The sequence below is a fragment of the Lynx rufus genome, unplaced genomic scaffold (assembly GCF_022079265.1).
Source record: "Lynx rufus isolate CCGP_SWC_20201006 ecotype Redwood Valley unplaced genomic scaffold, mLynRuf1.p SCAF_13, whole genome shotgun sequence".
Lineage (NCBI taxonomy): Eukaryota > Metazoa > Chordata > Mammalia > Carnivora > Felidae > Lynx > Lynx rufus.
In genome coordinates, this window is record NW_025814827.1 from 43755772 (window position 1) to 43783219 (window position 27448).

Sequence of the window (27448 nt, forward strand, 5' to 3'; positions counted from 1 at the left end):
TACCAGATTTTAAGGACAATATAGAGCTATACTAATTAACAAAGGTTGGTACCTCTCTAAGACAAACAGGTCAATGAAATAATGTCCAAATATAGACTAAAATACTTTTTTGGATTTAGAACATAATAAAAATAGCACCTCTAATGAGTGAGGAAAAAGTAGATTATTCTATAAATGGGAATGGAAACAAATGGCCATCCATCTAGAGGGTGAAACTAAATTACATAAAAATAAAAGATTTAAAAGATCTTAAAAATCTTATAAAGAAAAGATATAACATTTCTTTTTCTCTTTAAGTTCAAGCTTCCTCCCCCACCCCCGCCACATGGGACTTGAACTCACGACCCTGAGATCAAGACCTGAGCTGAGATCAAGAGTTGGATGCTGAAATGACAGAACCACCCAGGCACCCCAGAAAAGACGTAACATTTCTGGAAGAAAATGAAGAAGAATTTTTTAATAATCCTGTAGTAGGGAAGGTGTTTCTAATAAATTGATCAATTTGACCTTGCAAAATTTAAGATATTTATATAATATCGTAACAAAGCTGAGACAAATAATGAATTGAGGAGGAAAACATCACATGATACATATCCTAAGCAGAGTTCTTTTGAGTAACTAAGAAAAGATCCATAACACAACAGAAAGATAGGCAAATAACATGGATACAGTGGAAAAAAAGGTCTTAAATGTAAAAAGATGCTCATACTCATAATAATAAAACAATTACAACTGAAAACTAAACGGAGATACTTTTTTTTTTTCACCTAACACACTGGCAAAAATCAGAAAGTCTGATCAAATATTGAAAGAGGAACTCGGTGAGAATGCACATGGACATAACCTCTATAAAAGAAAATCTGAAACTACCTTTTGGTCCAGCAATTCCACTTCAAAGGTATTAGCCTACAAATAAATCTGAACATGTATACAAATCTTTGTAGCATTATTTGTGGTAGTAGAAGAGCAGAGAAAACCTAAATGCTCATCAATAGGGGACTGGTTAAACAAATTACAGTACAGTCAAACTGGAATGCTACACAACTATTTACTGTTTTTAAGGTTTTTTCTTTCTTCTTTTTTTTTTTTTTTTTTTTTGAGGGTGGGAGGGGAGGGGCAGAGAGAGGAGAAGAGAGAAAATCCCAAGCAGGCTCAGCACTCACTATAGGGCTCGAACTCACAAACCGTGAGATCATGATCTGAGCCAAAATCCAAAATCGACGGAGCCACCTAGACGCCACTGTTACAGAACTATTTAAAAAGAATGGGCTCAGTTGGTTAAGTGTCTGACTCTTGATTTCAGCTTAGGTCATGATCTTGAAGTTCCTGAGATCAAGCCCCGCGCTGGGCTCTGCACCAACAGTGTAGAGCCTGCTTGGGATTCTCTCTTCCTCTCTCTCTCTTTGCCCCTCCCCCACGCACAAGCACACACACACTCTCTTTCTCTCCAGATAAAATGTTTAAAAATCTCCCCTGCTCACACAATCGTGCATGCATATGTGCACATTTTCTCTCTCTCTCAAAATAAATAAATATGTTTTAAAATAAAAAAAAGAAAAAGAAAAAAAAAGAAAAAAGAAAAAGAAAAAGAATGGGGTAGGGGCGCCTGGGTGGCTCAGTCAGTTGAGTGTCCTACTCTTGATTTCAGGTCAGGTCATGATCCCAGGGCTGTGGGATCAAGTCCCATGTTGGGCTTTGCACTGAGCATGGAGCCTGCTTAAGATTCTCTCTCTCCCTCTGCCCCTCCCCACTCTCACACTGCACCCACTCTCTGTTTTAAAGAAAAAAAGAAAAAAAAATGGGGTAGTTGACAACACCAAATACTGAAGATGTGGAACTGGAACTCTCATTAGTGGTGAAAATGTAAAATGACACAATCACTTTAGAAGTTGGCAGATGTTTGGGGCGCCTGGGTGGCTCTGTCAGTTAAGGGTCTGACTTCAGCTCAGGTCATGATCTCATGGTTCATAGGTTCGAGCCCTATAGTGCTGAGCCTGCTTGGGATTTTCTCTCTCCTGTGTCGGGCTCTGTGCTGACAGCTTGCTCTGAGCCTGGAGCCTGCTTTGGATTCTGTGTCTCCTTCTCTCTCTGCCCCTCCCCCACTCACACTCTCTCTGTCTCTCAAAAATAAATGTAAAATAAAATAATACTAAAAAAAGTTGACAGATTCTTACAAAGTTATACATTTATATGTATAACTACCCTCTGGTCTATCAATGCTATTCCTTAGATTTAGCTATGAAAAATGAAAACGTGTGTCCACAAAGTACGACTAAGACTGTTCACTGCAGCCTTATTCACAACAGATCCAAACAGGAAACAACCCAAATGCCCATCAATAGAAGAATGGATAAACATTATGCTGAAAGAATGGAATCATACTATGTCATTCTGTTTACATGAAGTTCAAGAATAGGTTAAGTTTAATCTATGGTAAAGAGAAATCAGAACAACGGTTGCCTATGGGAAGAGGGTAGCCTAACTGAAGTGAGTACAAGAGAATTTTTGGGGTGGTGGAACACAGGACTTCATTAAATTACCTCTCTACTCTGGTGTACATTTCAAATTTTCATAATACAAAGAAGGTGGGCTAGATTGATCTTTCCTGATGAAGAATAATCTCCAAGATATATTGTTGGAGAAAATAAGGACTGTATAGAAAAGTACATATAAATACAATATTCCCTATTAGTGGAAGTAATGTTCATGAAAGTAAAGAATATTTCTGGAAGGATACACAAAATATTGGTAACAGAGGTTACCTCTGGGGAAGAGAAGTGGGGGACTGTGAGGCTGGGGTCTAGACTGGGAGATATTCATAGTGTCTACTTCTGTGCCCTACTGTAATTTTTCTCACATATATATTTTTTTAACCTAAAAAACAAAATGGCAAACGGTCATGAGGTTTAAAAGTTCCAACGTACAAAAATGAGAGCACGGTAATCATGACCCACCTACTCTTCAACATTCTCCTAAAAATATTTGTGCATCCTTCCAGGAAAAAAAAAATGGATGTATAAACATGTATTATTTGTATACACACACATACACACACACACATACACGCACATACACACACACTCTTTAAATGTTATTAAAGAGAGAGTATACATATTATTCTACACCTAGATTTTTTTTTCATTTAATATGGAGAGTTTTCCACAATAAGCACACCTACTCTACTTCATTGTTTTTATCTTATTTTTAAATATTTATTTTATCTCAAGAGAGAAGCCAAGTGCACGCACAAGCAGTGGAGGGGCAGAAAGAGAAGGAGAGAGAGAATGCCAAACAGGCTCTATGCTCAGCACGGAGTCCGACACAGGGCTCAATCTAACAATCCTGGGATCATGACCTGAGCTGAAATGAAGAGTCAGATGCTTAACTGACTGAACCACCCATGTGCCCCTTTATTTTTTTAATGCTTTATTTGTCTTTCTTTCTTTTTAGTAATCTCTACATCCAAAGTGGGTCTTGAACTCAAGACCCCAAGATCAAGAGTCACATGCTCTACTGACTGAGCCAGCCAGTCGCCCCTCTATTTCATTGTTTTTAAATGCCAGGTAGTATTCCTTTTTTTTTTTTGAGAGAGAGACAGAGACAGCCTGAGTGAGGGAGGGGCAGAGAATCCCAAGCAGGTTCCATGTGGGCAGCGCACAGCGTGGGCTCAACACGGGGCTCAATATCATGAAATTGCGAGATGATGACCTGAGCCGAAACCAAGAGTCGGATGCTCAACTGACTGAGCCACCCAGGCTCCCTGCCATGTAGTGTTCTAGTGCATGGATTTTCAGAATTTTATTAACTATTTCTCCACCACAGACAGTGAATTTTTGGACATTTCTGCTATTGCAAATATTGCTATGATACACATACATCATTACATACTTTTGAGTTTCCTAGATGCAGAATCACCGAGTCAAAAGGCATTGACATTTCAAATTGTTACATACTGAAACACTGACTCACCAAAAAGATTGTTTCAACACTCCCATCAGCTGCTTGCTGTTCCTTAAGTCCACTGCCAACACTGGCATTACCATTTATAATGGGCTGAATTATATCCCCCAAAATTCTTATGTTGAAAACCTAATCCCTAGTACACCTCAGAATGTGACTGTATTTGGAGACAAGAGTTTTAGAGAAGTAAGTTAAAATGAGACTGACAGGGTGGGCCCTAATTCAACTCGACTGACATCCGTAGAAGAGGAAATTTGGACACATGGAAAGACACCAGGGATTTATGCACTAAGAAAAGACGAGGTAAGAACACAGTGAGAAAGTAGCCACCTACAAGCCAAGGAAAGAGGTCTTAAAAGGTAACCAAACTTGCCGACCCCTTGATCTTGGACTTCTAAGCCTTCAGAATCATGAGGGGATAAATTTCTACTGTTTAAGCCACACAGTCTGTGGTATGTTATCATGGCAACCCTAGCAAACTAATCCACCACCTTTAAAATTTTGTATTTCTTGTATTACAACGATTTGCCTTTACTTTTTTAATTTAGCCCTTTATTTAACATACACATACATAACTCTTTCTATGCTCTCTTACCATGAGCTAAGCACTGTTCTCTGTCCTTCATAAATGCTTACATTTAATACTCCTAATAACTCTACTTGGTAGGCATTATTACTTGCATTTTAGAAATAAGGAAATTGGGGCACCAAGAGGTTAAATAAACTTGCCTGAAGTGACAATATTAGTAGAGTTAAGATGAGAATCGAGGAATTCTTACTCCAGAGTTTATGCTCTTAGCCACTACATTATTTGTAGAATTATTTGTTATACATGTATAATTTTTATATAGTCAAACGTTCCATTTATGAATTATGAATTTTAATGCCCCCTTACAAAGATCTACTTTACTTGATAATTATTTTAAAAATCCATCCATGTTTTATAGAAAGTTCATGATTTCAAGTTTTACATTTGGACCTTTAATTAAACTAGTATTTGTTTGAGGAATGACACAAGAAATCCAGTTTTTTTTTCCCTAAATTTTTTTCCAGTTGTTCTAATATAATTTAGTATTTTTTTCTTTCCACTGATTTAAAATGGCATTTAAATTCATATACTAAATTCTCATAACCATTTGAATCTATTTCTAGACTTTATTCTCTTTATTTTAAATGTTTATTTATTTATTTTGGAGAGAGAGAGAGAGAGAGAGAGAGAGAGTGCACGAGCAAGGAGCAGAGAGAGAATCAGAAGCACGCTCAGGGCTGAGAGTGCAGAGCCTGATGCAGGGCTCGAATTCAACAACCACTGAGATCATCACCTGAGCCGAAGCAGGAAAGCTTAACCAACTGAGCCACCCAGGTGCCCCTCTATTATCTTTATTAATGTTATTTCTTCTCTGATTCCAAACTCTTAGTAATTATTATATCATAATATGCTCTAATGTCTGTTAAAGCTAATTTTTGCCTCAATTTTTGTTTCAATAATTTCTTGGCTATTCTCCCATGTTAATTTCCCCAGAAAAACCCAGGTATCAGTTAGCCAATGTACTGAACGTGTATCAAGAAAGAAGGTACGCATTTATAAATATTAACAGCTAGAGAAGCACTTAAGGTTCGTTTAGTCCAAACCTTCATTTACTAAGGAAAAATTCAGACACAGACATAGAAGCTAAGTAAATCTGCCAGGCCCACAGTGCTACTTAGAAGAACCATGGGTCTCCCAAATCTTAATACCAGGTTCTTTGTATGGTTGGAAACTAGAGCCAAAGGTGGTACCGTAAAGCAACAATGAGAGACAGAGGACTAAGTTTAGTCCAGCTTCTGGTCCAGCTTCTTTTATTCTCTTTCAATGTTTCTCATCTTCAAAAGGTAGGTAGGAAAAAACACTGTGCCTAAGCACCCAGTTCAGAGAGTCAGAACCCTGAAGTGTAGAAAAGGTAAGGCAAATAGATAGATGGACAGTTCTAAGAGAAACCAAAGTACTGACAGAGCCATAACAACAACCATGCACATTATTTCATACTTGCTTAGTTTTTGCAACGCTAGAATTTTGGAAATGAGTATTGTTATTTGTATAGTAATTGCTTTTTAGCTAAAAAAAACCTCAACATTTAAAAGAGACAACCATGACCAGGCCCCACCTCTTTTACCTTTTAGGCCTACCTCTCTTATAGAAAAATTCTTAAAATGTACATAGGCTCATAGTCTCTCATATCTATTCCTGGTTTGTCTGCCAGAATTAAACATGATTTATCTACTAAGTTCATTTGGGATCCTTTTACCTGAATGCTGCTTTCTTCATCTTCCCGGGGTGACTGGGCAGGCATGACTTCTACATCTGAATTATCAGATGAAGTATTACGCTTTCTCTTTTTACCCACCACAGGGGTGATGGTGCTAAAAAAGGAAAAACCAAATTCATTTTCAGTAAGGGCCAAATTCATTTAGGAGATAAAAAATGTAATTAACCTAACCCATCGTATATGAATGAAACTTCCTGATAGAAGTGTCTAGCTCTTCAGTTGAGGGGACACACAGCTATTGAGCAAGGTGTCTGAAAAAAGAAGATATTGGGGTATCTAAGCCGCAGGCTGACCTTTACATCAGATGTGACAAATCCTTGCTACTACTGTACTCACAAATACCTGAAGAAAGGTGGCTAAGACAGTGGAATAAATACTGGGCCACGAACTGCAAGGCCTCACTTTTAGTTTCAGTTCTGTCACTAGCTGGGCATTAGCTTCCTTATTTATACAATAAACACTGATGAGAATACCTGGTTGACAGTTGTTGAGGATGAACTAAGATAGGACACATGAATTTTTTCTTAAAAGCTGAAAAATCTTCTGTAAATATAAAGCATTATTGTAATTCCACCACAAAGCCTGAAGACTCCCAGGGGTAGAAGTGAGGGAGAAAGGAATGAGGCTACAAGACATGGATGAGAAAGAGGGGACGCTCAAACGTGACAAGCCCTGGTTCTGACAACACTGCTTCAGGCTGACACTCGTTGCTGAAATCTTCTCTAGTTCACAGATGAGATGCAAGAACAGGGCAGCTACATCTCCAGCAGCTCTTTTACTGATGTGGGTGGTAGGGGGGATAGTGAGAAATCTCACACCACAGCGATATAACATCAGGAAGACATATACAAACATAGTCAACTTTTAACATAACTCCCAACACAATAGTTGGTTATCTTTCCTGTGCCTTGGTGTTTCTCTCAAAATACGCTAATTTGCAAATTTCTGTTTAACAAATCATGAAAGCATTGGGACAGAGAAAAGAAAGGCCTTATTATCCTCTATGACAAACAGATTACCTTGAACTATGTAGCTGCTAAATACAAGTAGTTCCTCTCAACAGTAACTTACTTACTTACTTAGTTACTTATTTGTTTATTTTAAAGATTTCTTTAATGTAATCTCTACACCCATTGCGGGGGTTCAAACTTATAACCCCGAGATCAAGAGTCACATACTCTAGCAACTAATTTAAAAACAAGTGCGCTGGGGGTGCCTGGGTGGCTCAGTAGGTTAAGCATCCCACTTCGGCTCAGGTCATGATCTCGCGGTTCATGGGTTCGAGCCCCACATCAGGCTCTGTGCTGACAGCTCAGAGCCTGGAGCCTACTTCGGATTCTGTGTCTCCCTCTCTCTCTGTCCCTCACCAGCTTGCGCTCTCTCTTTCAAAAATAAATAAACAATAATAAACATAAACCTTAATTTTCATTTAAAAACAAGTACACTGCCCTCAAAGGCCCCAACAAAAAAGCAGAGGGTTGTACTCACTTCAGCTTACTCTTGCCCTTAGTTTTGGAGGTACCCGATGTTTTGCTCTTCTTTGGCTTTTCTTCCTTGAGCCTCTCCCCACTGCTCTTCTTCCTGCGTTTCTTTTCACCTTCTTCCTCAGGCCGAACACTGGGCAACTCATCCTCATTTAGGACTCGAGGTATGTTCTGCTCACCCCGGGCACGGGCCCTAGCAATAGCCTCTGCTACAATCCGATTTGCCTTCTCTTGCTTCTTCTGGTGCTCCAGCCTGCGGTTTTCCTCCATTCCTATCTTGCCCCCCGTATGAGGAGCAGAGCTTGCTGGTGAAGACAGAGCTGCCACTTCACTGGCACTTAGAACTTTAACTACGGACAGCCCAGAAGAGGCCCCTTGGGAAGAACCAGCCTACAGAAATAAAGACACTAAAATTTCAACATGCTTGTAGCTACATGGCCTAAATAAAATCCAGCTCTAAAGCAGATAGGCTAGAAACTTTTGATCTCTAATTCCTCAAGAACCAGATTCAGACCAAGTCTGACTGAACCTAGACACATTTAAACAAACAAACAAACAAAGGTGTTTTTTAGTGGGAAAGAGATGAGAAAAGGCAAGAATTATGCCAAGCTTCAATATCCTTTAGACATGCTTCTAATGTCAATACCCATCTCCATTATTCTAGAAAATTTTCCAACAATATAACCAATACTAATCGCTAGACCAAAAGTAAAAAAATTCAAATTCTACTCTTGGCCTACCTTTACCTTTCTGGAGGTGGGGGAGGTGGGAGAGGTGAGGGAGGGAGGAGTGACAATCACCTGGCCTCTTTAAAACAACTTTTAAATGAAAGAATATTGCCATTCATTTTTACTCCACAATAGTAGGAAAAGATTGTAAATAAAACAGTTCAAAGACTTATATTAGATAAATCATCTCTTAACCCGAACCCAACAATAACCCTCAAATCTTTTCATGACATAATTAAAAGAAAATTTCCACTGGTAAAAGGAATAAAAGACTGCATTTCAGTTCAGAGGCGTGACTCTAGAGTGACCCCACATTCAACAATGAGTGGTTGTGGAGGGTGACAGCAAGGGGCCAGGAGGTTGGTCCTCCCTGCTCCCTGTGGAAGTCTCACCTGTGGCTGCAGCACCACCTTGAGCGGTACTGAAAGTCTTTGCCCTGGGCTCTGTCCCGGCCCCATTATTTGAGCCTGCTGCACAGAGGAGAGTGTCACTGGCTGGGTGGAGGGTGGTGGCGGTGGCTGAGGCTGTGATGATGGAGGCTGTGGTACGATCTGGATTTTCTGCTGTGGCTGTTGCACCTGCAGCTGGATAGTTACTACTTTGGCGGGCTGCCCCTGAGCATTCTTGGCTTGAGTCAGGGCTGCCAGCTGGTTGCCCTGTAACACTATCTTGCCTGGTAGACTCCCTAGAACGACATGCCGGTGTCCTTGGGGACCTCCAGACTGTGGCTGCTGGAGGACCAGGGTGATGCGTTTCGATTCACCCTAGAGTGAAGAAAGGAAATTGCAAGAGAGGCACGACATTAAAGAATGGTATACTCTTAAACATTTACACCAATTTTCCTCATCCTAGAACCATAAAAACTGAGAGTCAGAAGACAGAGTACATTTTATTTTGTCCATCCTCCTAGCTGTCCTGACTGAGTCTTCTATCACCTCTGCCCAGTGGGTGTCAGGCCCTATTTTTGACAAACTCCTCACAGAAGGCTATCTTCTAAGGTAGTCATTCCATTTTTTGGCAGTCTGTTAGAACCGAAGTCTTTATAACCAGCCTCCTCATACCTTCTTTCCTCTGATTCTACTTATCTTAATACTACCCCCTCCCCCACAAACTCATCTGGCCCTTTATTAAGAAGCTAGAACCTCTACTTTCTTACAATAGAAACAAGCCTTTTCACTGGATAAAGGACAATCTCAGTAAGAACAGGGAAAACATATACATAGCTTCTGTAAGTCTTGTAAATATAAATAAATAATGACTGTCCCCACAGCATCCAATATTTCTCATAAAACTTTATATTATACAGTACTATGAATTCTCATTTAATGTCTGCCTTCTTGGCAGACCGTGAGCTCTGTAAGGACAGGGACTGTGTCTGTCTTGTTCAGCACCAGCTAGGCACAGTGTAAACATGTAATAAGAGCTCAAAAAATGTTAACATTAACTGCTTTCATCTAGTAAGTAGTAAATACGGGGTTGTCAACATTTACTTTAAAAAAAAAAGGAAGCAAAGGTAGAATTTAAACAGGATTTTCTAGAGATTGGTCTCATGTGCTCTCTTCTCACACAGTTGCTGGGCCCTCTACTAAACCAAAATTCACCTCCCCCTTTCACTCAAGTCACCTGGGTAGGTGTAGAGGTCAGTGTAACTGCAGGCTTCAGTGGGGGCCCTGTGGCCCCAGGGTTTCCAGCAGGAGCTGAACCCTTAACTGGCTGTAGGACCAGCTGCTTTACTGGTCGGCTGGGCTGGACAATGCGCTGAACAGTAGCCTGGTTCCCAGGGACCTTGGCGGCCAACACTGTATTACCAGAGACAATGGAAACACCTGGTCGAAGGGGAGTGCCGGTTAGCACTTTGGTAAAAGTAACTTTTCCACCATTGGCTGTGCCAGCCACCAGGGGCTGAGCTGTGCTGGTGATACCTTGGGCCTGAATTTGTGCCACATGGGCACCAGTGACTGAGGAGCTTGGTGGGGCCTTAAGGATAACAATCTTAGGGGCTGACTGAGGTGGTTGCCCTCCAGCACTACTGGAAGAGACAGCTGTGGCAGAGACACCCATGAAAGGATTCCCTTGGCTCAGGATCTCCTGGCTCTTGGAGACCTGCAAAAGTCCTGATGTTGGCGTCGGTGTCTGTAATACAGGTTGGGCTGGCTGCTCCTGGCTGACGGGCTGAGTGGTATAATCATGCAAAGTTAAAGATTCTGGAGCTGGAGCTGTTGATTCTTTGGGAAGTTCTGTGGGGGCTGTCTCATCTGGTGGGGGGACCAGGTCACTTGCTGATGAATTCCCCACATCACCACCTCCACCTTCCTGGTTCATCTGATCCAAGGAGTCCAGAGAGCTTGGCAGTCCAAGGGCTTCCTCAATGGGGTCTTGTGTGACCTGGTTGAAGCTGTCATCAGTCAGAGAGTCCAGGCCAAATAAATTTGGGTCATCAAACAGATCCATGATGGGGTCTGCCATCTTGGGAAAGCAATGGAGGGTACTTCCCCAAGGTCTAGGGAGGGAAGGGGAGGGGGGGTACTGGCTCTCCCCTCCCCTCCCCTATTAAGAAAAAAATGTACACAATGGAAGAGGACTACTCTTCAGGTAAAAAGAGGCAAGAAACAAGTGCATGTCAGATTGTCCTGACCTTCATGGAGCAAGATGGCTAGGTCTTCAGAGGAAGATGGTGAAACTCCTGTTGTGAGGAAGACAAATGAAAAATAAGCAAAGTTGGTGCCCTCAAAGAAAATCTCTCCTTCTTAGGTACTACCCTTTATATCAACTGGCATCAGAACAAGAAAAGAGGGAAACGTGAGGTAATCTGAGGACAAAGACACGGCAGAGAGAACACCCACATTTTTGCTTCAAACTAAATCTATAAAAGAAATAAAACCCCCTTTTTGGGCTTACACCTACACACTCTGAAGTTTCTGTCTGTCAAGAGCTTTGCTGTCTGTGTCCATTTCTTTATAATTATCATTCTTGGGTAGAGATCAGGAAATTTAACATTCATTCACCTTCTATTTGAGGTTAAGTTGACAGAGTTTTACAAGATACCAGCAACATTTCAATGAATGTAGATAAAGACTTCTGAATGTAGATAAATGTTTCTGAATATATTGTATTTCATAAATTTCCCTTGTATTTTATATGCTTTTACTTACTACTGGCAAAAATAACCGCTTTTAACTAAAGCTCACAGTATAATCTTGCTACACTTATAGTGTAATTTTACCCAGGAAGTTTCCCAAACTTTGTGCTAATTAACATATCAATCTATGCATACTATTTCTGTTCTTAAGTCCCTTCCCCCCTTTCTCATATTTAAGATCAAAAACTTCTTTGGCAAAAAACTCAAAGAATTGTACATTTTAGTTCCACTTATATTCCCAACTTTCTCTCTCATCGTTTCCTATATACACCCTACATTCCAGGCCAACTAGACTACACAGTTCCCCTAATGTGATTCCTATCTGCATGACTTTGCCTATTATGCTGTAGCTTCTGCCTAGAACACCCCACCCCCACTCCCAAGCATCTCTCCCATCTGAAATCTTTCCCACCTTCAAAGATCTTCCTTCTACTCTAAAAGAACCCTGAACCTCCGCCCCTTTAACCACAAAGCAATCTGTGATGACTTGGTCCTCCCACCTTCCTTAAATACCCACCAGTGTTATTCGCACCTGATTTAAAGCACTTATATTTAATAGTTAACTAAAATGACCAGTCTCTTGCCCATATCCTCCGAAGGCCCAAATGTTCCTTTGTGCAAATTATAAAAAGCTGCCTGCTCCTTAAGATGCTTGTCTGCCATCTGCTGGAAATTGTCATACTAAACATGTTATCAATGATGATAATGAATATGTGCAATGCACACCCTGCACAATCCTGCATGGTAGCCCAGCTGCTCTTTCCCCAAGAGACAAAAAGTTCCCGGATGGTAGGAACCACATCTTATTTATCTGCAGATCCTGAAAGAACCAGGAGGATATCACATACATGGTAGCTACTCAAAAAAATAGTTAACGAATTAATATATTTGCTTGCAGTATACGGAATGAACCATTCAGTCCTTACAAAAATTCTATAGTACTCCCTATTCTAAGAGGAGACAGTAGTTTCCTGTCTTGAAAAACTGTCCTACAAATAACTGAAAGCATGTTTACTAAATCCAAGTCTGAGGATTTAAGTTCATAAAGATGTTAGAATAGGTTACAACTAAAGCAAGGTATTGTAAGTACATCAACCATATAGCTAAAATGCATGAAAAACTGGCCTTTGTTCTTTGTATATGATGTCAACACTTGACAATTCAGGAAAGCCTTGCTTGATAAGACCTTCGGTCTTTTATTTTTTTTTTTTTATTTTTTTATTTTTTTTCAACGTTTATTTATTTTTGGGACAGAGAGAGACAGAGCACGAATGGGGGAGGGGCAGAGAGAGGGAGACACAGAACCGGAAACAGGCTCCAGGCTCCGAGCCATCAGCCCAGAGCCCGACGCGGGGCTCGAACTCACGGACCGCGAGATCGTGACCTGGCTGAAGTCGGACGCTTAACCGACTGCGCCACCCAGGCGCCCCATGACCTTCGGTCTTTTAAAAGACACCAGAGAAAAAACTTGTCAGTGGCACAGTACGCAGACTTTACTAAAGAATTTTCCACACAACCCACAAACTATTTTTCCCCTCAACTTATTCCAGTTATTGTTATAAAACAATATAATGTGGGTAAATATCCCCGAAACCCAGACACAAAGAGAATAGACTGATCATAGTGTACACAGGGCATCTCCACCAATGTTAAACAAGATCTCCCTTGCTTCAGTAATTGTATACCCTTCACATCTCCCCCAGGATTCATATCACTTCCTACTTTTGGCTAAACTATTCCACCAACTCACTCCAGCCTCTTCTATTTAATGCCTGTCCCAAAGTTGCTCAAAATGACAATCATAAAAGTTATACATATTTCTTGATTTAATAAAAATCTACTCAATAGTTTTAACTACATCAGCTTTTTTCTAGTTATGCCCTACTTTGCTGCTAGCTTTCATCTCCTATTCACTGTCACAGATGTTGCACTAAAAAAAAATCTAACAGTTAGGTGTCATAAAAACTATAACACAAGTTTCCACTACTTAGAAGTTTATAAACTGCCTCTTCTTCCATGGGCAATTTTGTCCTTCCCAGTACTCCTTACTGGGCAGAGGGAGTACTCCTTACTATTTATTCCTCCAAATGCTCTTCCTTTCCTCCACAGCAGTTCAATCACAGACAGAAATCTCACCTTTTTCATGGGAAAAACGCAGGCTAACAGTTTCTGAAATGTTTCCTTACCCTCATACAACTCAAGTATAAGTTTTCAAAGGTCAATCAGTGCATTTGTCATTTATCCCCATCCCCAATTTTTGAGCCAAATTTCTTCTTCCCCTCGTTCAGTCTGGGCCCAATAGTTTAAAAACATCACCAGTGGGGCGCCTGGGTGGCTCATATGGTTAAGCGTCTGACTCTTGATTTTAGCTCGGGTCAACATCTCATAGTTTGTGACATCGAGTCCTGTGTCGGGCTCTGCACTGACAGCATGGAGCCTGCCTGGGTCTCTCTCTCTTCCTCTCTCTCTGCCCCTCCCCCTGCTCATGCTCTCTCTCTCTCTCAAAATAAATAAACTTTAAAAAAATTTGAAAAGGGGGCACCTGGGTGGCTTAGTCAGTTAAGCGACCAACTTTGGCTCAGGTCATGAGCCAAAGTGAACTCATGGTTTGTGAGTTCCAGCTCTACACTGGGCTCGCTGCTATCAGTGCAAAGCCCACTTTGGATTCTCTGTCCCCCTCTCCCTCTGCCCCTCCCTTAGCTTGTGAGCTCTCTCTCTCAAAAATAAATAGAACACTAAAAATAAGTAAATAAAATAAAAATAAACATTAAAAAAATCAAAAATAAAAACATCACCAGTGACTTAATGCCACACCACCAAGTTTCACCACTTCTCAGTCCCGTCACATCAACTCACCTCTACTGACCTAATTCATCTTGTATGTATGTTTTTAATCCTAGTCTCCTGCTTCTTTTCTAACTCCCATGTTTAAGTTGTCCTTGACTCTCAAAAGATGAAACCTTCTCCCAACATACCTCTAATTTTCTTCACCCCTCCATCTATTCCTACTTCATGGGTCATCCTGGCTATATCCGCATCTGGTCTATTCTACCAAGCTCATGTATCATATGAATTCTCTTTCTATGGTTGAAATCCTGGTAGTAACAATAAGTAGATGTTAAGCATTCAAATACACGAAGCACTTAGATATCCCTCAGTAAAACAACTGCCTAGATAAAGAAATCATATCAGCCTTTTTTCATAGCGAGAATGAAAGGCTGGTCCTGGCCTATCACTGCCCCAAACAGAAACATATGTATATGCTCAAAAGGAAAGACAAGAGTTTGATGATTGCACTTAATCACTTACTATAATTTTAATTTTTTTTTTAACGTTTATTTATTTTTGAGACAGAGAGAGACAGAGCATGAATGGGGGAGGGTCAGAGAGAGAGGGAGACACAGAATCTGAAACAGGCTCCAGGCTCTGAGCGGTCAGCACAGAGCCTGACGCGGGGCTTGAACTCACAGGCCGCGAGACCATGACCTGAGCCAAAGTTGGCTGCTTAACCGACTGAGCCACCCAGGCGCCCGATCACTTACTATAATTTTAAACTAATGACAGAAACCTTGGTGGGGTGGGTAGGAGTTGGGGAGAAATGGAACATGCTAGTAAGTTAGAATCCAAGGCTACCTATCTATAATCTCCATATAACAAGTCAGTTAATGCTAGACAAATACTTTATACAATAGCCTTTCATTTCACCTCCAACTATTCCTCCTCCATGAAGTAAGGATAAACCGATGTTCTTCTGCAGATTTATCACCTTTACTATAGCTCTTCTTGGTTTGTTTTTGTTTTTTAAGGAATCTACAGAGTCTCAACTCTCCTGTTTTTATTTTACAGGTCTCCTTCTCCTGGCCCATTTCAAAAACACCTTGTCTGATCATAAAGGACTTTGTTTCATACTATTATCTACTTTTCATTGCAATCTCCCCATACCTTTCAACAAAGCAGTGATTCTCAACTAGGGGCTGAAAAGTATGTGCAGTTTGGAAATGTGTACTCAATGTCATAATTTTATATTTATCAAATGGAAGAGGAAAACACATCTCATTGTTTAGGTATACTAAGTAAAACCAAACAAAATCTTGGCCACTGAAGATCTGTAAAAGGCAACCGGGGGATGGGGAGATGGGGGAGGGTGATGGGAGAAGCATGCCTGGTTTAGAAGGGTTACCAAACATCTCTCTGGTAGGATAAGATTTCTTATGGTCTCTCAAAAGGGAGTTTATCATAATTTATTGTTTACGATGGATGAGAAACACTGCAACAGAGATTAGTCTAGCTGTCTAATAGATAAAATTACATAAAATGTACTACAAACATCCATTCTCCAGACTTATCTGTACTGCCCACCCTCTTAGAATATAATGAACTAATGCCACAGTGACAAATACTGACATTTTTTGGGTAATATGCACTTCCAGAAAGTACCACCCATGCCCAGTTAACCTTTTGACTGCTCAAAGATTTGGAAAAGAACTATTTTACTTCAAAGTACAAATGTTGTTATTGGAAACTGTATCCTTTCAAGAGGATCAGCTGAAGACAGACATATACACATGTTATTGAAACACAAGATAGGTAGAAGCAGCTCAATCTAAATGAGAAATCCCTTGAAATAACCGGAAGGCCTAAAATGAAAATCACCAACGTAATTTTTGAAAAGAAGAATTTAAAAACTGTACCATGGAGACATTTATAAGACTCAAGGAGTCTCAAATCTTATAAAGAAATGGGAAATAAGCATCCAAGGTGAATGTAATCACAATTTAGGGTCAGCAAGGGATCAGGATGGAAGGACACAGACCCTAAGAAATGGAGCTCTCAACTTGGAGCCACTCAAAAGATTTCCTCAAGAAGATCAGGATCCTAGGCCATCTTCTATATCTTCACCATTCCCAATGCCAAATGTGTGGCTACTCTGTTTCTGTTTTCCCAATTACTGAAGGAAAAAGCACTCGCACCTCAATCAGAGGTATAGACATTTGGGGGCAAACATGGCTGGTAAAGTGAGCCTTTCTGAATAAACAGGGAAAGAAAGTAAAATAGGCAACTATGAAAGCTAAAAGCATGTACGTATATTCAGGGGTTAAAAGAGAAACTATAAAAATTATGTACTCATATGAAAGAAGAGAAGAAAAAAGGTAAGGAAGTGAGGGGTTGATTGAGAGGGAAACGCTACTGGAGGTGGGGGTGGCGGGGACCCGGGTACATTACCTGCTCATACTGCCGGGGTTGGTGCCAGGAAGGCCCATACAGCAAAGGGGGGAGATTTCAGGCAACTGGCGCCTCCAAAATGGAAATGAGGTACATGCACTTGACGGAGGGAGCTAGCGGGGTGCCCTCCAGGGTGGGGATGGCCAAGACGGGAAGATGCGGGGGGGGGGGGGGGAAGGGGGGGTGTGGATGCCCGGGTGGGAGCAATGTTAGGGCGGAAGCTACAGGCTGGGAGGCCCGGCAAAACCTGAAGGAGAAAAGAAGCTGTGCCTCACCCCAGCGGGGTAAGAGAGGTGCCTTTACCTGCAGTGGCCGTGGGGGGCCGGTTCGCCCCTCTCGCTGTCTCTCCAGCACCAGTTCCCCCCCTTCTCCTGCGCAACCTAACTTGATGCTCCCGCCCGCCCCACGTCCTCATTGGCCAAACACTACTGCCACTCACCAAAGGCGCAAGGACGCAAAACAGCGCAAAGGGCGGGACTAGAGAGCGCTTCCCCCTCCCCCGCCACCGCGGGTTAGGTTGAGAACGCACGGAGAGGCCTATCCGGTTTCTAGGGCCGAGGCGAAGCCTGCAGCTTGCTTGAAAAAAAAGGGGCCTGGCCAGAAGCACAATCTCCTGCTGCGGGAAACTAGTCCTGGGGATTAAATTCCCTACCACCTACACTGTATTCTGCACACCAAAGAGCGTAAACTTGGGAGGGAGGGTTCCACACTATGCCAACTCCGCCTCCCAATGAATCCCCTACCTTCTAGCAGCCCTGTCTATCCCTCTCTTAATAGTGACTATACCTGATCCCACTCCCCATTAAAAGGGGCCAAATCTTAACCCCATAATGGGAATGAGTCAGCCTAGTTGCTGGAATATGGGGCCTTTTACCTTTAAAAGATAAGTACTCTTTCTGCCAAAAACATAATGCTGGTTTGTATTCTTGATACCCCAACCTCTGGGCAGTAGTATCACTTTCTGGAAAGTAATCCCAGGTGCCCTCTAACAATTCCCAGACCCCGCCCTTCCAAAACACACATCCACTCCTCACCCCTAAACCTGATCTCTGACCCCCACAACACTTCTTTTGAAATTCAGCCTGTTTGACATATTGGCCAGTATCCACTTTGCAATGTCACTTCGAGGCCACTCTAATTCCCAGTGAACCTAGTCAACCCCAGAATGATGGTGCCCAAGCTTAAATCCCTCAAAAGTAAAACGATTGCTAAAAACAGCTGCTTACCTCCTGACCACTAGTTTCCCCTGAAATGTAACCAGCCTCAACAATGAAATCCTATTTTCAGTACTCTAAGACACAACTGAGGAAAGAGATCAACTTGGCCTTAGATTTCCTACTTTTAAAGATCCTAGCATTACTGGTATTGTTAGGAACACCCAATAACACTCCTGTAAATAGCAATTCTGTTTTCCCATTCGCTCAGACTTAAAACCTCAAAGGTATCTCTGAAACCTCCTGTATCCACCATCCAATCATTTGCCAGGTCCCACTGACTCTTGCAATATATCACACACGGATTTTGGAGCTGGCAGGGCCTTTGGCAATCATATCAAGTCAACCCTCTTGTACAGAAGAGAAAACTGAGGCTTACAGAGATGAGTGATTCAACTATTAAACTAAGAAGAAAGTTAGGATTCATTATCTGACTCTCTTATCTCTGCTGTCACCTCTTTATTTATGCAGTTGCTTGTGTAAAAAAAAGAAACTTCATAACTGATCCCTTTTCCTATGAATCCATTCTGCTACCAGATTAATTTCCTAAAACACAGTAAAGTCAAATCAGTCTCCTGCTTATAAGTGTTTGAAGGTTCCCTGTTACTTAAGATATAAATCTTAAGACTACATCTTGCTTTTCCAATCTTATTTCCCATTATTCTACACATATACTAGCCAAAAAACAAAATAAAAACCCCAATTTATTGTTGTCATATATTTTTCTCATATCCTAGCTAATGCTACTGCCTTCAAATTATATTCCATCCTTCTTTCATTTATTTGCCTTATCAAAATCTTATTTATCCCTTAAGATGGACATCAAATAAATACCTCTTCATTATGTCTACATTCATTGAGTGTATAATACACTAATGTGGAAATATTAGAGAATCAAAGGTGAATAAGACATAATTTCTACCCTCAGAGAACTCACAACAGGTAGGAGTATATTTGTGTATACTGTGTATTTCTGTGTCCCTAAACCCTCATTTCCCAGATGTATTCTCTATTCAGTAGTCAGTTAGCTAACTGAAACGCAGTTCTGCTCATGTCATTCTGTTTCAGTGGCTCCTCATCCGCCCATCAGAAAATGCTTTAACATGGCATTCAAGGCCTTCCTTAAAGGGTCTGGCCTTAATCTATTTTTTCAATCTCCTCTAATTTTGTTGTGATTTACACTTTGGCAATACTGAACTACAAAGTTCCTTAGTTTCCTCTAATGTCTCATGCTGTTTGCCATTTCTGTGCTTTGTTTTGACTTTCCTCTTATCCCTACTGCCTGAATACTCCTTTTTTGTGACCCACTTTACTTCCTTAGTTAACTCCTCCTCATCTTTTAAGAAATTACTTCCTTGATAACCTTTTTCTTCTACCCTCTCCATATATATGTGTATAAATATATATATATATATATGGAAAAAAAAAGCTGTATAGTATAAATTTGTTTTTTTTTTTCTGCTCAGCAACCAAAAGCCCCTTTTCTATATTGGCAGACTAGCTCAAGGCAGGAGTCTCAATGGGAGGCTGGATTTTACCTCCCACTATAGGGGGGTGGTCTGTTGGAGAAGATGGGAAATTGGATGGTGGGGGGGGTCACCTCCTTTTCCTGGCAAAGACAAAGTACACATGTGACCCAAACTACTTTAAGTGGACAGTCCTATAGGGAATTTTGACTTTGCAGAGGTAATGCAAAGACCCAGAACCAACTCAACAATACTCAGCAATGGAAGACACTTGAGTTCTACTATAGCATCCTGAACAGACTATTCAGCGGTGTTAACCCTGGACATGTTCTCTATGTCTCTAACCTCCCTTAGTTTTCAGATCATTTTCTAAACCAGACTGTCTAGCATTCCCATTGATTTTGTGAGCTGCACAGTATCATTCCAATAAATCCCCTTTCTGCTTAAATTAACCAAAAGATGATTTCTGTTGTTTGTAACCAAGAACCCTAACAAGGAGATTAGTGCCTGAATCATAGCAATGTGGGTCAAAAGGTAATGATAAGAAAGAAGGGACAGAGCTGAGTAATATTTAGGGAATAAAAATCCATAGAACCTAAAGTTTAGAGAAAGAGGAGTTTAGCTATGTTTAGTCCAGCCATGTTGAATCTGAGTTGCCTAGAGCAGTTCAAGTTAGTAAAATTTGATAGGAGATTGGATGTATAAATCGGAAAGTTGGCTTGGTGATAGACTTAAAGTACTCAGTATCTAACTAAAAGTGCTGAGTGGAGATTGCCCAGGGGGTATGTAAAGCAGAGCAAGTATACAAAAACTGCATCAATGCCATTGAGAGACAACAGAGAATGCTGGAGTCTGTGAAGGACTGAAGAATCCAAGAGAGTGTAGCTGCTAGTCAGCTCTAGTTAATTGTTGGCATATGGAAATGCACACCCAAGGTTGAGAGAGAACTTCAGATTTTTCAAATGCCAGAAATAGAGTTTTGTGTAAATCTAGGTTTTAAATGTAGACAACTAATTTTTAAAAAACACACTTTAAACACTGCAGGCTAACCAAAACACGTAGTTGGAAACCCAAGTGTTGAGATTTTTGATTCAGAGTGAGAAAAGTTAGGAGGAACCCAGGAGAACATCAGGATTTAAGAATTGGAATAAGCGGGCAGCATACTTGATCTTAAGGTTGTGAGTTCAAGCCCCATGTTGGGCACAGAGCCTACTCAACCAGTGGGTGGAGGGATGGGTAAAATAGGTGATGGGGATTAAGGAGTATATTTAGTGTGATAAGTACCAAGTGTTGTATGGAAGTGTTGAATCACTATATTATACACGTGAAACTAATATTATACTATTTTAACTAGAATTTAAACAAAAATTCAAAAAAAATTTTTTTGAAGAGTCAAATAAGCTACACCTAAGTAGGTAGAGAAGGAAAAGCTAGAGAAGCAAACAGTGCAAGTCACAGAAGCAAACAGAGTAGAGAACTGCAGGGGGAAAGAGTGACCAATTATATCAAATAAAGCAAAAATGTCTGACAATATAATAATTTTTAAATGTCCACTGGATATAATAATTGAAAGCCTTCTTAATTCCTACTTTTCACTGTCAAACCCAAGTAATCAGTCCCTTTTGAGCTTTCACGGCTTTTTTGTTAAGTATTCTTTTAGGATAAGTATCTTCTACTTTATTATTTTAGTTATATTTGTACATAGAGGTATAATGAACATTGAATTCAGAGGGACATGGATTCAAATTTCTGTCCCACCAAGTACATTAACCTTTCTGAATCTAGTTCATTCTTCTGTACAAAAGGGAATCAAGTTACAGTGCCATTAATGAGGATTAATGAAACACCTAACACAGTATTTGGCACATAAACACTATGTCCTAGGAGGTACTCAACTAATGTTGCTGGATATATCGTCGGGAAAAAAATTTACCTACCTAGGAGATGCTAGTCAGTCTTAGAGGGGATCACCTCCCAGATTAATGGCCTCCAAAATAATTTGTTAATTTCAGCCAGGTAATATCTATATTACTTGAATGTACACTCAGGCTCTCTTCCTCTATATTATATCTAATTTAAGGCAAAAAGGAACAACTACAGTTTAGATTCTAGAGTCTGAAGATTATGTTCAACTAACTGGCTTTAGTCAGCCTAAACCTGCTCTAGATAGATGTTCTTTTTTTTTTTTTTTTTTTTTAATTTTTTTTTTCAACGTTTATTTATTTTGGGGACAGAGAGAGACAGAGCATGAACGGGGGAGGGGCAGAGAGAGAGGGAGACACAGAATCGGAAACAGGCTCCAGGCTCTGAGCCATCAGCCCAGAGCCCGACGCGGGGCTCGAACTCACGGACCGCGAGATCGTGACCTGGCTGAAGTCGGACGCTTAACCGACTGCGCCACCCAGGCGCCCCTAGATAGATGTTCTAAGTCACTAGTATCCAACCTTAAGTGGTGAGAGACCTAAATTAAGAATCTCAGGCATCCAAGAAGGATCACATAAATTTTAGAAAAACCATTCCCACTCTCACACACTTTTTTCAGACAGCTCCCAGGACATCAGGATGACTTTTCTGGTTTTCTTTCTACCTCTCTGGCCACTTCTGCTTTGCTACTCTTCTCTACCAGCCTTTCATTGTTGAAGCTCACCAAGGTTTGGTCCTAAGCCCTCTTTAATTCTTTCTGTACTTTCTTTTCAAGAATGTCTAATTTACATACATGGCCTCAACTATTATTATTTCCTTCAACAAATGATCTATATGCTTATATTTCTCATTTATATCTCTGGGCAAGAGGTCAACCCTGGACTCTGGACCCCATACATCTACTTGCTTACTCAATGGCTTTTCTTGGTAGTGTCTCCAATCTCCTTGGCTTACTCACTTGTTCAATTCTCCCTATAAAGGCTTATTACCTCAAGGAGGCTGATTCCTTGGTAGTCTGCCTAGTCTCCTTCATCCCCACCACCACACATGCACACACACAAAGAGGGTAATCATCTTCCAACAGTCACGGCTGCAGAGACCAGAAAATCTCTTCCTTACCATCATATACATTATTTTAAAATCCTACCTTTACCTCCTAAATATCCCTCAAATGCATCCACTTGTCTCCACTGCCATTCTAGATCAACTTACCATCCCTACTTCCCTGAACTATTATTGCAAGTGCCTTCTAACTGCTTTTCCTCCATTCTGCCTACTTAACTCTAACTTACCCTTCAAAGCTCATTTCGACATCATCATTTCAAAGAAAAGCTTTTCCTGATGTCACAAACAAAAACAGCCAAATTTATTGAGTGTATATTATGTACCAAGCATTCTTCTAAACAATTAAAATTCATTAACATATTCAATTTTATTAAGTCTGGAATCTCTCTCTTTTTTTTAACAGACAAGGAAACAGGCACCAAGAGATGTGCCAACATCCCACAGCTAGTGAAAAATAGTACCACATTCAAATTTAGGCAGTGTGGCTTCAGAAGTCACATTCTTAATCACCTTACTGTAGTATGCTTTAGGTTAGATGCCCCCATGATAAATTCTCCTGTAATATCCATAACTTTATTTTTGTAGTGAGATTAAATAACTGATTATAGAATCAGTTGTTTGATGTTACTGCCTCCACCATTAGAATGTAAGTTCCACAAAGGCAAAAACTGTGTATGACTTATTACACTATTCCCTTTGCTTCTCAGGTGGTAATAGGCATTTAATGCACTTTTCTTGAGGGACTGCATTCTCTTTCCTTTTTTTTTTTTTTTTTTTTTTTTAAGATCTTATTTTTAAGTAATCTCTACACCCAATGTGGGGCCTGAACTTACAACCCAGACATCAAGATATCAAGAGTCGCATGCTCCACCAACTGAGCCAGGGAGCACCCCGGGAGTGCATTTTCAACTTCCAGCCAAAGGTGTGTGGGAGTGGGGCTGTGGAGAGGTAATGGGGAGGTTTCTGAGCAAGAGCAAGGGCTTCCCTCAGACTGCAGGTAATAAATGGGCAGAGGCATGTTTCCTACCAGAAACATTCATTCAGAAGACGCATTATAGAATCTTCACTTTTGAGAACGTGGAGTTGACACAGCTTTTACATATAGTCAAAGGGGTTACATACAATATACATAAAAGACTATTTTCTATAGTGTGATAATCAGTATTTAAAATAATGAAATTTTAGTTACCTCCTTTAGGCTTGGGACCATAAAGCCTCAGTGGCAGCCAATTTAAAACTGCGGCAAGAAGCAAATAGATGACACTATACCCATATGACCCAACTAGGGCATGGATTCATTTTCAAATCAGCCTCAACGTAGATTTTTTTTTTTCCAGTAAAACTCTAGAATTTTCCCTATGTCTGAAGACAGAAAATAAGAGCCTAATCTTTTTTTTTTTTTTTTTTAATTTTTTTTTTTCAACGTTTATTTATTTTTGGGACAGAGAGAGACAGAGCATGAACGGTGGAGGGGCAGAGAGAGAGGGAGACACAGAATTGGAAACAGGCTCCAGGCTCTGAGCCATCAGCCCAGAGCCTGACGCGGGGCTCGAACTCACGGACCGTGAGATCGTGACCTGGCTGAAGTCGGACGCTTAACCGACTGCGCCACCCAGGCGCCCCAAGAGCCTAATCTTTAAGGATCATGGCCCATAGGTCGAGTTAGACTGATCTGGAAAAGTACTTCTTTGCTGGCACATGGTCACCGAGGTGAAAATAACATTCTGGGTTCCAGCTGAAGAATATCTAACTGGATCAACATATCCACTTTGTATGATGCCACTTTTGGGCATCCGGTATAAGTAACAATATATACAATTTAGGTAATAAAGTCCTGGGCCTCCGTATGCTCCCCCCATCCCCACACACATAGCACTCTTGCAGGCGCTTTTTTAACTGAGCCAAGTGTACATACATTTGCTCAGCCTAACAGAAAAATATAAACTTTTACTTAATTATTTATGAGATATTATTTTCACTGCAACATTTATGTTTAAAAAAAGTGTATGTGGCGAAGGGAGGAGAAACATTATAAACCACTGTTACTATCACACTTGGGCTTCCAGGCACAAAAATGACCTCATGGGACATGGGACTGATGAAAATTTAGTGAGCTAGTTTGACTTGCATTGGCTAAAAAATGGAGTTATCTGGAAGACTGACCAAATGAATTTCCTCTGTAGAGCTTAGTATTTCATATATCTTATCTTTAAAATAACTTAGGTTAAATAAAAGAAACAAACTATTATTCTTTTTTTTCCCCTTTTAACAGAGATACAAAGACAAAAATTAATTTTTGAAGAAAGGTTCTTCAACTGCTTAAGGTACAGCTTTAACAGGCTACAGAATGCTTACCTGTCTAATATCGTGGTCAAAGACAGTTCTCTTACAGGGGTCAGCACTGAACTTTTCAATGGGGGGGAGGCTGGCTAATGAATGGGGTTTTGAAGTCGGACAGACCAGAGTCCCACTCCTGGCTAAGTTACCTAACCTCGCTAAGTCTTATTTTTCCTCTTCTGTAAAATGAAGCTACTAACGTCACACACATTTCAGGGTTCCTCTGAAGACTAAAAGATAAGGTCCACTGTTTGGCACATAGTAGGCAAATGAAAAGGAGTTTATTATTCCCTATGCAATAATTTGAAAGAGTACCATTAAAGGTTTCTCTCAAAGCAAAATCACTCCTTAGAGACTTGGCTGTGCTGGTCTACTAAGCAGAATGGTAGGATACTGAAATAGATGTAAAAGTTTCACAATTAGAATAGCAGGACTGCTGGGCGAGATGAAAAGACTCTGAGAAAGCAATATAGCCCTTTAACCTTAAAACCACGGAACAGACTTCAACCAGCACTGGTGTCTAGGGCAACATTCAGGTAATTCAATTAATCATTTTTTGTGTTTGTAGGAATGATGCCAGTGTCTTTCTCACAGTACTCCATTTACTTCACAATGCCTGTGGTGGGAACATAGAAGCCTCCAATTGACTAGGCTGCCCCTTGGTAGTTCACATGCTTCCATCTAACTGCCTCAACTTTTGACTCCCATGACTTTCAGAAGAGCAGTGAATGGAAACAACCATTATATATATGTGTGTGCGCGCACACACACACACACACACACACACACTTAAGGCCTCATGAAGAAGGTGCCCCCCAGTAGGAGGCACACCTGAAAAACAGGCACTACATTTTATAGGAGAACTGATGTATAAATAAAGAGCTGACTCATATGCTCCACTCCCCAGACAAGAGGAAAAAAGAACTTTACTGAGTAGAAGCAATGAAATATGTAACACGGATGAAAGGTCCATGCTCATGCAACTTGGTAGCCCCTATTTAAAAATCCAGAAAAATCAGGGCATCCGGGTGGCTCAGTCAGTTAAGATTCCAACTTTAGCTCAGGTCATGATCTCGCAGTTTGAGAGTTCAAGCCCCACGTCAGGCTCTGTGCTGACAGCTAGGAGCCCGGAACCTGCTTGGAATTCTCTTTTTCTCTCTGTCTGCCCCTTCCCCGTTCACACTCTGTCTCTTTCAAAAATAAATAAATAGGGGCGCCTGGGGGGCTCAGTCGGTTAAGTGTCTGACTTCGGCTCAGGTCATGATCTCACAGTCTGTGAGTTTGAGCCCCGTGTCGGGCTCTGTGATGACAGCTCAGAGCCTGGAGCCTGCTTCAGATTCTGTGTCTCCCTCTCTCTCTGCCCCTCCCCTGCTCATGCTCTCTCTCTGTCTCAAAAATAAATAAAAACATTTAAAAAATTTTTTTTAAAATAAAGACATTTAAAAATAAATAAATAAAAATAAAAATCCAGAAAAATCTTCCTATCAGTTTACGTAGGTAGATGTTTTACTGATGTGTATCTGATATCTGTATCAGAAAGTGAAAATTACGTTCTATTAGGAAATTCTGTTATGATTTGGGCTCTAAATAGACAGCTAAACCACTGAAACCACTGATTTCTTCTAGAACAACCAAAATGAAATTCCCATGTCACTAATAGACAATGTACCTCTGAATACCCATGTCCCAAAGGAATAAATCCCCAAGATGTAGTGTATCCCTAAAGTATGTCGTGGGAAGAAAAAAAAAAATGAAAAGCAGGATATTCCAAAGGTTTCTATAACGACCATGAGAGACAACTTGAGAAACTTGAAAGACTTTACAGCTCCTGAATGATGAAATTAAGAATTCAGTTAATATATCCTTTCTCAGAAAGATACAGAGTTTTAGAAGAAATGTAGACTCTCAAAACAAAAAGGTGTTTTTATGGAATTACAAATTACTAGAATATTGGGACATTATCAAAAGGATTAGAACTACTGACAAAAGGATTAAGTAGCTGACATACAGAGGAGAAAAAAAAGCAGTCTTATTATTTTGTAGTAATTTCAGTAGTATGTCATTTAATTACCTTTTTAAAATGAAATAAACTTTGAAAAGACCAAATGAAATGAAGCCATACACAATAAATTTCTATGGAAATGTACAGAGGAGATAATTCAGGGATGTTTCCATTCTTTCAATGATAAAGCCAATCTTTTCCTAAAAACTATGCATAAGAATAAGTAATTTTTAAAACTTTTTTTTTTTTTAATTGTTTTTTTTAATGTTTATCTTTGAGAGAGACAGAGACAGAACATGAGTGTGTTAGGGGCAGAGAGAGGAAGACACAGAATTCGAAGCAGGCTCCAGGCTCCGAGCCGTCAGCACAGAGCCCGACGCGGGGCTCGAACTCACAAGCTGTGAGATCATGACCTGAGCTGAAGTCAGACGCTCAACCGACTGAGCCACCCAGGCGCCCCTAAAACTTTTTTTTAATGTTGATTTATTTTAGGGAGACAGAGAGAGTGCAAGCAGGGGAGGAGCAGAGAGAGAGAGGGAGACACAGAATCTGAAGCAGGCTCCAAGCTCCGAGCTGTCAGCACAGAGTCCAACACAGGGCT

The 27448-nt window shown here is 40.6% G+C and overlaps 1 protein-coding gene across 5 annotated transcripts in view; it reads right to left on the bottom strand.

The window, feature by feature from the left end:
• CHD8 (chromodomain helicase DNA binding protein 8) overlaps positions 1-27448 on the bottom strand; it is a 62059-nt gene that overhangs the window by 30713 nt on the left and 3898 nt on the right. For 2 of the 5 annotated variants that reach the window (XM_047075418.1, XM_047075415.1), the window contains exons 1-5: positions 17144-17224; positions 10102-11161; positions 8871-9242; positions 7755-8140; positions 6246-6360 (exon numbers count right to left, since the gene is read on the bottom strand). In XM_047075418.1, coding sequence (XP_046931374.1) covers positions 6246-6360; positions 7755-8140; positions 8871-9242; positions 10102-10944 — 1716 coding nt within the window. In that variant the 5' untranslated portion in view covers positions 10945-11161; positions 17144-17224. Of the gene's footprint in view, positions 1-6245; positions 6361-7754; positions 8141-8870; positions 9243-10101; positions 11162-17143; positions 17226-27448 lie in introns of those variants that run through there. The other 3 variants (XM_047075419.1, XM_047075420.1, XM_047075416.1) reach the window with 3 other exon arrangements.